The sequence below is a fragment of the Chlorocebus sabaeus genome, chromosome 14 (genome assembly GCF_047675955.1).
Source record: "Chlorocebus sabaeus isolate Y175 chromosome 14, mChlSab1.0.hap1, whole genome shotgun sequence".
Lineage (NCBI taxonomy): Eukaryota > Metazoa > Chordata > Mammalia > Primates > Cercopithecidae > Chlorocebus > Chlorocebus sabaeus.
In genome coordinates, this window is record NC_132917.1 from 3,753,292 (window position 1) to 3,768,442 (window position 15,151).

The 15,151-nt window shown below is 46.2% G+C and overlaps 1 protein-coding gene across 1 annotated transcript in view; it reads left to right on the plus strand.

The window, feature by feature from the left end:
• The window catches only part of DCDC2C (doublecortin domain containing 2C), an 88,025-nt gene extending 74,083 nt beyond the window's left edge, over positions 1 to 13,942 (plus strand). The window contains exons 9-10 of the mRNA XM_007971589.3: positions 7,243 to 7,311; positions 13,512 to 13,942. Of these exons, the coding sequence (XP_007969780.1) occupies positions 7,243 to 7,311; positions 13,512 to 13,655 (213 nt within the window). The 3' untranslated portion in view covers positions 13,656 to 13,942. The remainder of the gene's footprint in view (positions 1 to 7,242; positions 7,312 to 13,511) is intronic.
• Positions 13,943 to 15,151: the final 1,209 nt, after the last annotated feature.

Below are 15,151 nucleotides of genomic sequence, written 5' to 3' on the forward strand. Positions count from 1 at the left end.
TCATATTGCCCATTTCGGAGTTTTCTAGTGATAAGGAAACTAGGACATTTTAGGCTGTGACTTGTTTGCCAAATGTACCCTTGTCACTAGGATGTTACTGTGGCTTTCTGGGTTGTAGACTGAGTGTGTCCAACACAAATTTTCAACAGAGGCAGAATCCTCAGATGACAAATACTGTTGTCGTAACTTTGCATATAATAAACATATTCGTAAGTTTTGGTTGCCGGTGATTCTGATTTCCGTCATCTTTGAGGCTGTGGAGTGAATTCGGGTACCCCACACTAATGTGAGGTGAGAGGAGGGAAGAGGGCCGGCAGGTCCCTGGGATGCTCCACCCACCAGCCATGGAGGAGGAGGGTCTTCCAGAAAGAGTTTTCTGTGCAGCAATTCTCCACGCCAGGTGGGGCGAAGTCTCAGTGAACGGAACTTTCTCGCTGTCAAGCGACAATATTAACACAGGTCCTGTGGCTTTGAGCAACACAGACACAGACTCTCAGCCATTGTCTGTGGACAGGAAGACCCCCTGAGGGTGAGCTAGGTCACCCGTCCTCCCTCTGCTTTCTCTGCACATGGCGAGAGCAGAAAGAGCGGCTGTCAGCTGGGATGCTGGGGACAGCTGAGTGCCGGGAGGACCCTTACTGCACAGCACACCCGGGGAGGACGTTGACGCACCTTGTCTCCCACTCGCCGGGTCCTGACACGCAGTGGGTGTTTCACAAAGGCTTATGAAATCTGCCAGAAGTGGATACAAGAAAATCCCATGTGCTCGATCAACAGAGGCACGGCATGAAGCTCAGGCCGTGTAGACAGAGCGGTGTTGCCCAAACTGCATTCTGCATCTTTGAAAAAGCACATGTGAGAAGCTCCCCCTCATATCTCTCCTTGGGGGAATCACAGTGCATATGAGTGCATTGTTTCAGAGAAGTCCTAGAGTTAAAATTATATATAAGCTTTTGGTTAATCCTAATTATCTCCCCAGGAACGTTTTGTTGGTGGGACTGTTCATGACACACAGTTGAGGCCTTGCCTGTGTGCAGTTGTCCAAGGACCTCGTTCTTTCCTGTGGAGCAGGAACATAGGATGTGGTTTGTGCAGACCCTCTGTTCCTGGGACAGTCATGGACTGGGTGGGGGGCTGTGTCCAAGTGAGCCAAGCCTGGAGAACTGTGTGTGAGGGTGGCTGGCTGCCCGGCCCCACTCTGGGCCTGTGCTGCCTGCTGGGCAGCCTCTTGGCTCTGCGTCAGGGTGACTGGCATCCCCATGGACACAGGGAAGGTGCATATATCCGTGCCATCAGAACTTTCCAGGCCATTAGTGAAGGACGGTTTGGCCCTAATATTATGCCTTCATGGTGCTGACTTCTTTAGTAATCTGGAATACTGTCTCCTGTTTTTGAGTAATGGATTTTAACTTTGTGGGTTCGCCTGAGCATCTTACATGCTGTTTCTCACTGTGTCTGCAGTATTATGCTTTCTCCCGTGTAGGGGCACCATAAAGATAAAATATTACAAAATATAACATCCCAACTAGTAAATGTGTGAATTTGGAGTCAAGCCTTCTAGGTTGACGAAGGGAACCCCAAGAATGCAGAGTCCTCCAAATCCCAGGCCATTGCTTTGTGGTCAGTGACACTAACAGCACAGCATCCGAGCATCCGTGGAGGATGTCCATTGTGGGAGGATGCTTCGATTTTTCTGTGGCACCTACAGTCTCTGTTACTCAACTCCCACTGTCAGGTTTGGATAAATGAGGGATATGACCTGTCCTTGGCCCCTGTGATCTCATATGATCTTTACGATTTGTGATGATAAATAAGACTTTGCCTCTGCAGCCCCCTTTCCTGTCATCTTTCCTTTATTCCAGTGTCTAGGAGCTTCTCCCAGTACTTGTAAGTCAGTTCTGGAACATCTTGTAGCTGTGTAGGGGAGGACAGAATGGAGCACAGCCTCACTGAGTGTGGGCAGGGAGGGTTGGAGGCTCAGCTGGGAAACCAGGTCGTTGGTGGTGCTGGGTGTTGGTCTTCCTGACAGTGCAAGATGACTGTTCATTGTGCATTTTGACTGGTACTTGGATTTCTAGAATGTTCTCATTTTTTCCTGTCCAGCCTTCAATTGTTTTCTTATTAATTTACTCACAAAACAACGCATACTTTTAATCATACAAGTCACTTTTCTGTCCTCCAGCTTCGGTCACCTGAGTCTCTGTCAACGGACACAGGGGTTTCTGCAGAGCCCCTGGCTTACCTGCGGGTGTTGGGAGGTTCACACTGGCGTCTCAAGGCTCCTGGCTGTTTTGAAAGTTCATTCTTATAGCACAAACTTGACATGGAGACCCTCACAGAGTTCTGTGGGTGCCCATCTGTGGTTCATGAGAGAATCAAGATTGGGGTTCTGCATTAGGGAAGCGGTACCTTGAGTTAATCCAGTGATCTCAGTTACCTGGGTCATAAAAGTGGGGAAGCTTCAGAGTCACTGAAACTCATTTGTCCTGAACTAAGTGGTTGTGAATAGGATGGAAGGCTTAGCTTGTGGGAATTGCAATGGGAGCAAGAGGGACAGCGTGTCGGGGTGGAAGCTGTGGGGCGTGGCCGGCTGTCAGAGAGAAGGCGATTCCCTGGTGGTTGTGGCATGAATTATCGCCAGGCTTTAATGACCGCTCCTGCTTTTCTTTTCCCTCCTAGGCTGCGTTCTCTCCTTTCTTGAGTTTTCATTTTTAAGAAATTATAATTTGTCTTCAAACTTTTTTTTATCTTTGGTTATAATAGCAGGTAATGTATCCCCCTGGCATCCACCCCTCCCCCACCATTTCCATCAGGAGAGGGAATTTGTAGATGGGCGGGGGTGCATGGCCTGTGTGCCTGCTGCCCGATAAGCTTTCATTCTTAGAGAGCAGTGAACTTTTATGTTAAAGTCTCGAGTCATTTTACCTCAATGTTAAGGAACAATTTTCTTACAATCTGTGCAAAAAAATGGCACCCAGATGTTAAAACATTAATGTTGAAATTCTGATTCAAGTACTACATTTTTACAAAAGCAAAGTCTTCTTCCAGTGATAAGATTATATTTATTTTCAAAACTACTTTAAGAAGGTGGGCAAATGTGTACAATTGGAAACCCTGCTGGGCCCGGGACACTCACCTGGAATTCCTTTCTCAGGGAAATAGTCTAGAATTTACTCTGAACATGGCCAATTCCATTTTAGTAGAGCAGGCTGCTTCATCCTTCCCCAGGTGGTAAGTAGGCTGTGCAAACCCCAGGTCTTCGGCTGATGCGCGAGAATCTTGGTTTGACTGAAATCACAAAGGATTGGGTCCATTTCTACTCTTCTGAAATTCAGTTATTTTTAGAGAGTCTCAAAGAGTCAGTGCAAAAAGAGAGTGTCTTTCCTTGGATTCTCAAATAGCAACTAGGGCAGTGCCCCCTGCACTGCGCCTCCCAGGGGTGTAATGCATTTCCCTCCGGAGAAAGAGATGAGAATAAGTCACCAACCAAAGAGAAACCAAAATAATTGGGACTCATTAGGAAAAGGTCAATCTAAACTTGGGTAATCTGTGAATTGTTTAATTAGAAAAGATCTAAGGAAGCTTTAGGCTTTGGCACTTTTAGCTGTGTAGAGTAACTCAGATGGAGGCCACTTGGGTCCTTGGGTTGTTTGCTTTAATGAATAAATTAGAAGTAGAATTACGCCACTCTATCTATAAGGATGTTTTGGCTCTAAAGAACGGGAAACTTGAAGAGAAGTGACTTCAACAATCAGGAATATTTCTCAGGCCATGTCACAGAAGGACTTGAGCCTTCTGTGTGGGAGAGGCTCTGGGGTTGGCCCCCTCGAGCCTCGGGATGTGGCTGGGCACCCCATTCTTCCACTGCCTCCCTCTGCACCTTCGCCTTTGGCGTTGGGCTTGTCTCCTCATGATCTCGAGGTGGCATGTCCGCTATGGCTGGCACCCTGAGACATGGAATGCTGGAGAGAGGAGAGAGACTGCACCGTTTAAACAGCGGGGAAAGGCTTTCCCGGGGACCCTTCTGAAAGCTGCCGCGTGTCTATGCCTATCTTGTCCCTAGCCAGGGAGAGACGATTGACCTCTGGTGGTTTAGAGGCATCAACCTTTACTACTTGTGTCTGGAAAGGGGTTCAGGCTCCCCTGAAATGTATGAATAGTATTTGAAAAAAGTTTGAATTTTTGAATTTTTTTTTTTTTTTTTTTTTTTGAGATGGAGTTTTGCTCTTGTTGCCCAGGGTGGAGTTCAGTGGCACAATCTCAGCTCACTGCAACCTCTGCCTCCCAGTTCAAGTGATTCTTCTGCCTCAGCCTCCCACGAAGCTGGAATTACAGGCATGCGCCACCATGCCCGGGTAATTTTTTGTGTTTAGTAGAGACGGGATTTCACCATGTTGGTCAGGCTGGTCTTGAACTCCTGACCTCAGGTGATCCACTTGCTTCAGCCTCCCAAAGTGCTGGGATTATAGGCATGAGCCACCACACCTGGCCAAATGTGTGTGTGTGTGTGTGTGTGTGTGTGTGTTTTGGCGAGAAACAAGGTAGCGAATGGCTGTGAGCTTGGCAGCTGTCAGGGTACAGGATAATATTTAATCTGTGCCATCTGCCCCTTCTTCATCATAGAAGGAGAGGTCCGTCCTCCCCTACCCATATCTCCCCTACTCCCAGATGCTGGACCCTGTCCCACTCAGAGCCTCTCAGGAACTCTGTCATCAACTGCTTAATAACTCTCCTTGGTGTCTTCAGCTTCTCCCATGCCCGAGTCCTTCTGGCTGGCATGTGAGCACGCTGAAAGCACTCGTGTTATGAGTAAAAACAACTCTTCCTTGGTCTCAGTCCTCTTTGAGCGTGTCTCTCTCCTTCACACGTGGAGCTGATCTGCAGGGAGTGGCGTCTCCTCACTTTCTCCATCTTCTCCCCTCTTCTTTATCTCTTCAGGCTTCTGCCCACAGTGGCACAAAACAGCTTTTCCGCCCCATGCCACCAGACCCAACACGTTCCCCAGTTCTCATCGCACAGGACCTTCACCACCCATTGGCGCTCCCGGCCACTCTCTTTTCCTTGCAATGCTCTCTTCTTTGGCAAGGGAATCTTGTCAAACGAGACTCCTGACTTCCCTTTTCCCTCTGGCCACTTGTTGTCCTTCTCTTAGGCTTCTGGTCATCTCACTGGCCATCAGATGCTGGCATTCAGCAAGGATGAGGGGTAGGGCATCTTCTCCTCTCACTCTGGACGTCCTCTCTATGTGATATAAAATTCCGTATCACCCCAGCGTCAGTGACTGTGACCTCCGGGAATATATGCACATCTGCTGAATTAACACCTCCCGTAGATGTTCCTAAGACACTGAAGCTCAGCAGAGTGAGAACGCAACTCACGGTCTCCGTCCCCTGTCCTCAAACCTTCTTCTCTTCCTGTATCCATGCATGAATGACACCCCCATCCATTCCGTAAGACCAAAGAGAAACTGAAGAGGTATTCCTGAGACTGACCCCTTCACCTCTCCCATATCCAGATCATCTTGGACTCTGTAGTCTTACCTCCTAAATGTGTCGGAATCTCTGCACCCCTCTCTGCCTGTGTTACCATCGCTCTGGTCCTACTTAGCATCCTCTTCTGGTTAGATTGCTGCTGTCACTCGTGCTTTTCAGGCACTGATCCCCAGCAACTCTGAAGCTCAGTGCTGCTTCCTGCAGCAGGGCTGTGCACATGCTGCTCCATGCACCAGGCATGTTTTCCCATCTGTTTTTATATATTAACTTTGTTTCATCTTTCAGATCTTACAGTAACAGTCAATTACCAGAGGATATTTTTGTTGCTCTCCCATGTATGTTAAATACGATTACATTCTCTTTCTGTTCCATGTACCTCTCCTTGTAGCACCTGTCATGGTTGTTTTGTTTGTGTGACTGTTTAATTAATATGTCTTCCCTATAAGGCTCTCGACTTCTTGAGGGCCTTGTTTGTGCTCACAGTCACTCGTGTCTTCTGGCATTGTGGTGTTCAGTATGGCAGGTGTCCTCTATATACTTGCTGAATAAATGAATGAGTCAACGATTGACATCACCTCGACTATTCTTTAAAATAACATGTTTTTGATTGACATTATGTCGATTATTCTTTAAAATAATAAGTTGTTACAAAGCTTACTTTTTATGTGGTTTGAGCACTCCCTATAGAGTTTTATTCATTGTGACTGCTTTTCTACATAAGCTGTAGGAAGATAATGCTCATGCAGGCTTGGTCTGAGTTTTCAGAGGGTCTGAGGTCTGGGCTGATGGGGTCGGCCATACTGAAGACATACGTACGTGTCTGCCTCGCCACGGAACCCTGTTCTTGCACATCCAAGGTCAGCTGGCAGGAGCCGTTGGGTCTTTTTGGCTCATTACTAATGGCAGTTCTTTTGCTCTGGTCACACAATGAGGATGCACTTCTCTACCCGCTTTGACTCAGGGTGGCCATGCCACCTGCCTTCCCTGGTGACATGTGAGTGGTTCCAGGCAGGTGCATGAAGAGCCAGTGTGTGATTTCCCACACTGCATCTTCTCTTCTCTTCCTTTGCAATCAGGAAGTAGGAGGCGCCAGGGCCTCCATCAGTGGGTTTTCTGAGTGGCTGTGGGGACGGGACGTCCCTGGCCAGCCACAGTGCAGCACGCATACTTGGTTGGCTTATTATTGCAGCCTCATCAGCCTGTCCTGGCAGCTACAGAAATATAAAGGAAGTTTGTCCCAGAGAGTCTTTTCTTTGGCCACAGAACCACATTATTCTCCCCAAGAGCAGAGAGAAGCTCCAGGACACAGATCCTTGTCTTTTGCCAGTGCGCCATGAAAACTAGGAAATAACGATGGAGAGTGAGAACCCATTGCTGTATGAGGAGTGAGGTCAGGCAGGCTGTGGAGGGCGTCTGCTGACCAGGGAGCAGAGGGCCCTGGGTGGGGTCCTTATGGTGCCCCAAGAATTACAAAAGCACCTGCTGACCAGAGGCCTCTGGAGCACCCACGCCACTCCTTATAAGAAAGAGGTTTCTCCAGCAGTTTTACCAAACAGGTTGACGTTTTGCTGGTGGAGCCAAACGCAAAAATGCGGAGTGGATGCCATTCTGTATTTGGAGAAACTGCAGTGACTTCCCCAGCTCTACCCGTAGAAGTGGTCTAGAAGGTGACACTATTTCAAGTGCTCTCTGATTTTTTAAAGGAGTTCAACATAAGCAGTTGATAAAATGTGGTGTATTTTCTCCCCAGAGACAAGCTGAGATAGTTAAAGAAGATGAAGAGATACATGAGAACACCCCTGATTTTGAGGGCAACAAGGTGAGTTCATTTTATTTTGTGTTTAATGGCCTGGATCTAAGGCACCTAACACGCTGAACAGAGCTTACGTTTGGTGGTGAAAGGATCCGAGATCACAGGTCAGTTCCAAAGCACAAGCCAGCGTGGAATTGGAAGCGAGCACATTTCCTAGGCAGCTGTGGACATGATCTTGTTTCCTGTGCCAGACAGTTACATGAGTCATTTTAATTGCATCTACACTTGTCCTAATTACTTTCCACTGTACTTCTAGTCACAAACCTAAAAACTTTTTCCCCAGGAAGTTTCAAGATGTGCTTTTAGCAGGGAACGTCCAGGGAGGTGAAGGAAGGCAGCAGGTGTGCAGGTGGCTGTGTGGAGTGGACACCTGGGGCACCAACTGGCGTGGTTCGCGGTGTGGTATAGTAGCCAGTCCCTCCGGGGAGAACGAGGGTGAGGGTGTGCAGTGCTCATGTGCAGATGGCAGTGGAAGCCAGCACGGGATGCTTGGCAGAGTGTGGATTCTCACTCGCTCTTCTTCCTCTTTGGATGTCCTGGAGACTTCCTCCATGCAGGGAGCGTGTGCCTGTGATCCTCTATGAGATTATGCAACTTATCGTCCGCATAAAATACGTGTATCAGGAAAACAGAATTTACTTTAAATGCTCCATTTTTAGCTAAGAAGTAGACTTTGAGGACTTTGTTTTCAGAATTCTGTCTCTGGATCTTTATTTTTGTTTCAAGGTAATCTCTTGTTTTTAAGTTTGGCCGCAGTCAGGAAGCTGTGTAAATTGATCATCACACAGGAAGCCGTGTAATGAGCTCCCGGATTCATTAAGTCTGAGAGATGCAATCTGAGTCTATCCTCCAGGGCTGTAAACAGGCAGGGACACTCGCCGCCCTGCCAGGAGTCACTTTTTTTTTTTTTTTTCTCTCTTAAACTTGCCCTGCAGCTTCCTGGCTGCCACCTCGAAGAAAGGGGAGGAGTGACCCCTAGGAAGCTTGTGCGCGGGTGCTGGAGCCACGCAGGCCACCCCCAGTGCTTGACACAACTTGGAACAGGTGTTTGTTGGAAGGGATATGGGTCCTCAGGAAGTTAGTTCAGGTTTTTTAGAAAACACCAAAGCAGCTTCTGATCTAAAACAGACAGTCAAAGAGGATACACTTGTAAAACAGCTCATTCTTCCTTCCTTATATTCCTGGATAGTTGTGGAAAGGTATCCTGTCTGTATCTGGATGAGTAGGGAGGACTGTTAGATGAAGAGCAAAGACAGTTTTTCATTTCTTTGGCATTCTCTGTCAAGGATAAGGGTATGTTCTGAGAGCAGGAATGAGAATGCAGACGCTTGTCTCAGCGCATTAGGCTAAGAGGGCAAACAAGCCACTGGCTTACCTAGCTTACCCTCGAGGAGAGGGTGCTATTATGCAAATAGCATATTTCAGTAGTGATATAACCTAGGCCCTCTGACTGCAGTGAGTTTATGCTCTCTCCTCAATGCCTTGTGCACACTGGTGGTTGAATTTGTCATCTGTGCTTAACTGACTTGTTATGGAAATCTACTCAGGCTGCTGAGGGGATCCATGCATATTAGTGACTTGCTAACAGCCAGTAGCAGATTTGATTTCTTAGAGTGAATCAAAATGTCTTTCTTAATGTAAGCACTATCACTGGAATTCAGTGGCAAACCCAAGCACCTATAGACCTTAGGTATCTGGGCCAAGGATCTAAGCTGCTGGGGAAAAAGGTGATAGGGACAGCCATACCTTGGCTCTTTTGCCCAAGCATTAATGACGGGAGACAGGACAGGGAGGACTGGGGAGCACACGAAGGCATCCCGAGCTTCACCGTGCACCAGCCACTGCACAGCTGTTCCCGTATACCTGGCTCCGTCTCTACCGCACAGTCGCTCTCTAAGGAAGGCAGAATAAACAAGATTAAAAACAATGAGATGGGCAGTTTAGGTAGCTTTTTGGTGTCACGCAGGAGGTGATGGGGCTTGGATTGGAACCCTGTTTTGAGCGATTTCAGAGGCTGTGTTTTCTTCTTCCAGTGAACCATGTTGATTATATGTAACTTCCCAGAAGAGGTATTTTCTGTATCAGGCTTCACACTGTGTCCCTCGTAGATACCGCTGCTTGGTTGGCATTACCTGCTGCTTCCAGGGGTGCAGGATAGCTCAGGTGTTTCAGTTCTAACAGCTCCGTCTTTGCTTCTAACATGACTGGAACAAAGCTTTGTTGATGTGAAGTAACCCATGGGGTTGAAGGTAATTGGCCCTAAAATTTGGCCCATGTTTTTGAGGGCTCAAGAAGAGCAAGCATTTTATATGCATTATAATAGCTGTAATAACAATTAAAAAGAAGCAGGGCTCAATTAGCCCTTCCTGGCCAATAGGCCACAGTGAGCTAACCTTGCTCTCAATGAACTGTAGTTCACCTGGCATTTCATTTATATGTTCATGTGACAAATTAATCATATGACATTTATTTGGTATTGATTATATTAAAATTTTTAGGCATAGGATTGCTGGCTTGACCTCCTCAAAGACCGAGGTTGTGCCCTGTCATCTTACGTGTCATTCAGTGTCTTATATACAGTAGGTGTATAATAAATATCTGTGGATTTGCTTTCAGTTGCCTATGATGAAGTTACTTAAATATGTAATCCTGGAGTAAAATGCTAATTACCTTGCAAAGTTGTAAGAAGACATATTATAAACTTTATTTATAAATATGTATTGTTCAGGCACAGCAGCTCACGCCTGTAATCCTAGCAATTTGGGCGGCTAAGGCAGGAGAATCGCTTGAGGCCAGAAGTTTGAGACCAGCCTGGGAAACATAGTGAGACCCTGTTTCTACAAAAAATTAGCAAAACAAAAAAAGGTAGCCAGATGCAGTGGTGTGCACCTGCAGTCCCAGCTCCTTGGGAGGCCAAGGGGAGAGGATCGCTTGAGCTCAGGAGGTTGAGGCTGCAGTGAGCTACAATTGTGCCACTCCACTCCAGCCTGGGTGACAGAGAGAGACCCTGTTTAGAAAGAAAAATAACTACTACTCCTATATATAAAAAATATTTCTGATGTTTGATCACAAAGATGTGTTATGTTTGTGGTAAAATACAAATGATTTTTGTGGTAACATATAAAAACACGATTTGCCATTTAACCATTTTCAATGTGCAGTTCAGTGGCATTAATCATGTTCTCCATGTTGCACAGTCACGGCCACTGTCTAGTTGGACACCTTTTCATCTCCTCACACCGACCCTCTGTGCCAGCTCCCCGTCCTGCGCTAACTCCCTGTTCCATGCTTTGCCTGGCCCCAACGGTGTTGTCATTTGGAGCACTTAAAACAATCCCAGCCTGAAGGAGCTATTCAGATGCAAGTGTTCTGATGGGATCCTCCTCACGCCACAGCCCAGGGTGCATGTATTTTACAATTATGTATGTCAGTAGCATAGAAGTGGGAGCAATCAAAATCAAAAGCAAAAATAGAACTGTGCTTTTGGATGACACTTCCTTATCCTCAGAATACTTTAAACGTGTTAATTATACATACGACAATTCTGACGATACTGGGCACTGTAATAACATTTTTTCATCCTTAAAAATGGAATGTTATTAACATTGGAACACTGGGATTTTCTCCAGTTCTTTCTTTTTTATTTTTTTTGAGATGGAGTCTTGCTCTGTTGCCCAGGCTGGAGTGCAGTGGCGTGATCTCGGCTCACTGCAAGCTCTGCCTCCTGGGTTCACGCCGTTCTCCTGCCTCAGCCTTTCGAGTAGCTGGGACTACAGGTGCCCACCACCACACCTGGCCAATTTTTTGTGTTTTTAGTAGAGATGGGGTTTTACTGTGTTAGCCAGGATGGTCTCGATCTCCTGACCTCATGATCCACCCGCCTTGGCCTCCCAAAGTGCTGGGATTACAGGAGTGAGCTACCGCGCCCGGCCTTCTCCAGTTCTTAGTGCTTGATTTGTTTGGACTCATTGGTTCTAAAACATCTTATGTGCAAGCAGCACTTTTTAATTTATGCTACCTGCGAAGTTTGTAAAGCAATGTGTAACGGTTTTGAAAAGGTTCGATCCCTTTCTGAAGCAAGTTGGAAAGTATGAATGGCAATGCCAAAAAAATATATCCATGGGCCACGTACACAGCGCTCTCTCCAAGGATGACACGAGCTTCCTATCCTTGAGAGTATCTCCGTGTGGTCTGTAGCCAGCTCTGAGGGGTGCTTTACAGAAGGGTTATGCATAGGAGTGGTCGGGCATCATGGCGCTCAGGTTTTTCTCTGATTCCTTGTTATCAACCTTTTTAATAGTATTTAGGTGTTTCCTACTTTTGAAAAAGCTGTCTAAAAATTTCATGGGTAATTTTGTGTGTTCAATAAAGAGAGAGAGAGACAGGAAGAGGGAGCAGGAGATTGACTCTGATTTTGGGGTGATGATTTTCTCTTCCTCCGAGAGCATCCTGTGCATGTTCAGGCCTCTCTGGTGCTGTGCCCGATGCCTGCTGCGCCTCTGCCTTTCCAGCTCTCACCCACTTCCAGGGCTTGCTGCAGAGCCAGCCTCGTCCTTACAGCTCCCTGGATCCTTCTTCTCCAGGGAGCGTCTCTTCCTCCACTAACCTCCACTGGTATTTTGTTTGTCCTTTCTACGCCATCCAAAGCACAATTTGGCTTTAGTTAGAGTTGTTTGTGTACGTCTACTGCCTCTTCTGAGCGATTCACATTTTCTGAAGGAAGAGTCTCGACTTAATTCATTTTGGTGTCATTTTAGTGCCTTTCATATCACTTTGCACACAGGAGTAACTGATCTTGAGTTTGATAGAGACTCTGGAAGATATTCGGTGACCAGTGTGCGGCAGTGGTCCAGCGTGGGGCATTGCAAGGCCACTGGCCTGAGGCTGGAGTGTGGCCAAGCAGGAGCTGAGCGTGGCCCCAGTAGAGGGGACTAAAGATGAAGGTGGATATTCAGTGAGTCTCAAAGGGCTATGTCAGAAGGAGTAATTATCTCCAAAGCCTTAGTGTTTATCTACATGAAAATCAAACTTTTCTCTTTGGAAAACTTCATAAAGTCAAAAGCTAAACAAAATAAGGAAGAAAGTATTTGCAATACAAATCAAATATTCTTGATTTACACAAGTCTCATAAATCATTAACACAAAGCCCAGTAAAAAGAAAGGCAAAGAAGACAAACAGGAAATTCACAAAGAGGAATACAGATTTCCAGAAGACATAAGGAAATATGTCCGTATCATTCCTACTTAAAGCAATGCAGATAATAAAAATGAGTTTTTTTTGTTGTTAAATCGGATTGACGATGTCCAGTGCTTAATAAATCCAGATTAGGGATTTGTTTTACAATATCCCTCCTGCAGGTAATTGAATACTATATTTTTATATCAATATAGATGCAGAAAAGCAGCAATGCTTCTTATTAGGGTCATGTATGAATCAATGCAGCCTTTGGAAAAGAGTTTTTTCTCTTTCTATTAAAATTAAACCTGTACTTTTCTTAAACCAGTATTATCATAGCTGGGAATATCTTCTGCACATTTTTTTAACCATTATTATGATAGGAATATCTTACAAATATATTAATTAACAACTATTAATATTTGTTATATTAACATTCAATAAAGAGAGAGAAGGACAGGGAGAGGGAGATGGACTCTGATTTTGGGGTGATGATTTTCTCTTCCTCCAAGAGCATCCTGTGCACGTTATATTAATATACAAATATTAATATATTACAGTATATTTATGACTATTAATAGAAACAAATGCAATGCTCATCCACAGGGTTGGTTGATTAACTAGTGTTTTACCAATAGAATGGGATACAATACAGCTGTGAAAATAATTAGATAGACTTATACAGCTGAAGGATGGGAGCTCCAAGATGTTATATTAAGTGAAAAAAAACCAAAGTGCAACAGAGAATACAGGTATGACATGCTGCCTTTTGCGTAAGAATGATCAAAAAGATGTACATAAAAACAAAAGAATTTAGAATAGGAAACAAAATGGAAGGAAGTAGGATGAACAGAGCCGTGAGTCGATAGTGAGGATGAGGCTTGAGGCTTTACGCCAAGCTCCTGAGTGATGTTTATGAGAAAGAATTTGACCTCCCCGAGAAGCTGAGTAGAGGCGGGGAAGATTAAGGATTTATTTTACAACATCCTTCTTGCAATAGTTGATTCCTGTATTTACTTTTTAATACTAGGATAAAGAAGATGCAAGGCTTTGTGAAGACATTGAAAGAAAGGTTTGTATCAACAACAAATACTGTAGTTTTGCGTTTTCTACTCTAAAGACAGACCTAACAAGAGAATCCACGGATCCCCAAATCTTGTCAGGTGCTTTTTAGGAATATAACTTTTTTTGCCTCTGTCATACACCGTAGCTCTGTTTTCCAGAGTTAGAAAACCAGCTTGGAGGAAAAGAAGCAAATCACGGCCTTTCACATAGGTGGATGGATCCTTGGGAAAGGCAAGTAAGAACCAGGAGTGAAAAGTGCTCTAGGGCAGTGAGTGGCTGGCGTCTGAAGGTGCAGCGTTTATGACTGCCTGGAAAACCTGGAAAACACGTGTGAATTATCTGCCAGCTACACCTGTAGTCACTCACTTAGGTTTTCCAGGCAGTCAAAAACGCTGCACCTTCAGACGCCAGCCATGAAGCTAAGGATGAATGTGCTTGCCTGGCGAGCACAAGGGAGTGGGGGACTCACAGCCCTGGGGAAAGCAGATGTGTAACTGGGCCCGGGACCCCACCTGACAGCAGACCCCACCTGACAGCGGAAGGTGCTTCCCTCTAGAAGCGCCGCTCTCCCTGCCATCAGTGATAGCTCTGTCCTCAGCAGGACTGAGTTCTCATCCTAAGTTGGTAGATGACTAAGTGATGATAGTGATTTTTGTCTGAGTGTGTCAAGTTTCATTTATTTAGTCTTTAGTTTTCCTAGACTCCTCAGCACTCCGCAAAGGACGTGAGCCCTGAGTGGTGACACTTGGGGAGGTTAACCTAACCGAAGCCAGCATCTGCACACCTCGGGGACTTGAATCGGCTCCGCTTGGCTTTGACTGCTCCAGTACCTGCCAGATGTGTGGCTTCGGGAACACTCCTTAAAACCTGATTGCCTCAGTTTCCTCCTCTATTCAAAGTTTATCTGTCCACTTGTTTATAACAAAATCAACCTCCAGGAGAGAATATGTGTAAAGTCTGCTTAGCGTTACTACTTTTATTCTTATTATTAGCAATAGCTGACTTGCAAAATATTCCTGACCATATTATGGGGGAGGGGAACACGTGTGAGTTGTGTCCTGCCCATGCACGGAGCCTCTGGTGTGGGTGTGTCCCCATCGTGCAGTGAGCCTCTCATGCCGATGTGTCCCCCAGTGCACGGAGCCTTTCGTGTGGGTGTGTCCTGCCCATACACGGAGCCCCTGGTGTGGGTGTGTCCTGCCCGTGCACTGAGCCTCTGGTGTGGGTGTGTTCCCGGTGCTTGGAGCCTCTCATGTGGGTGTGTCCTGCCCATGCACGGAGCCTCTGGTGTGGGTGTGTCCCCCGGTGCTTGGAGCCTCTGGTGTGGGTGTACCCCCCATTCACAGAGTCTCTCGTGTAGGTGGTCCCGCCTGAGCCCGGAGCCTCTGGTATGGGTGTGTCCTGCCCATGCAGGGAGCCTCTGGTGCGGGTGTGTTCCGCCCATGTATGGAGCCTCTGTGTGGATGTGCAGGCAGCCTTGTGGCTGGAAGAGCACTGAATTCCTGTTTTAGCTTTCCCGCTAACTTGCTAGGTGTCCTTTGTTAAGTAACTTGATTGATTCAATCAACAATCATTTTACATGTTTATAGGTTTGCTTACTTTTCA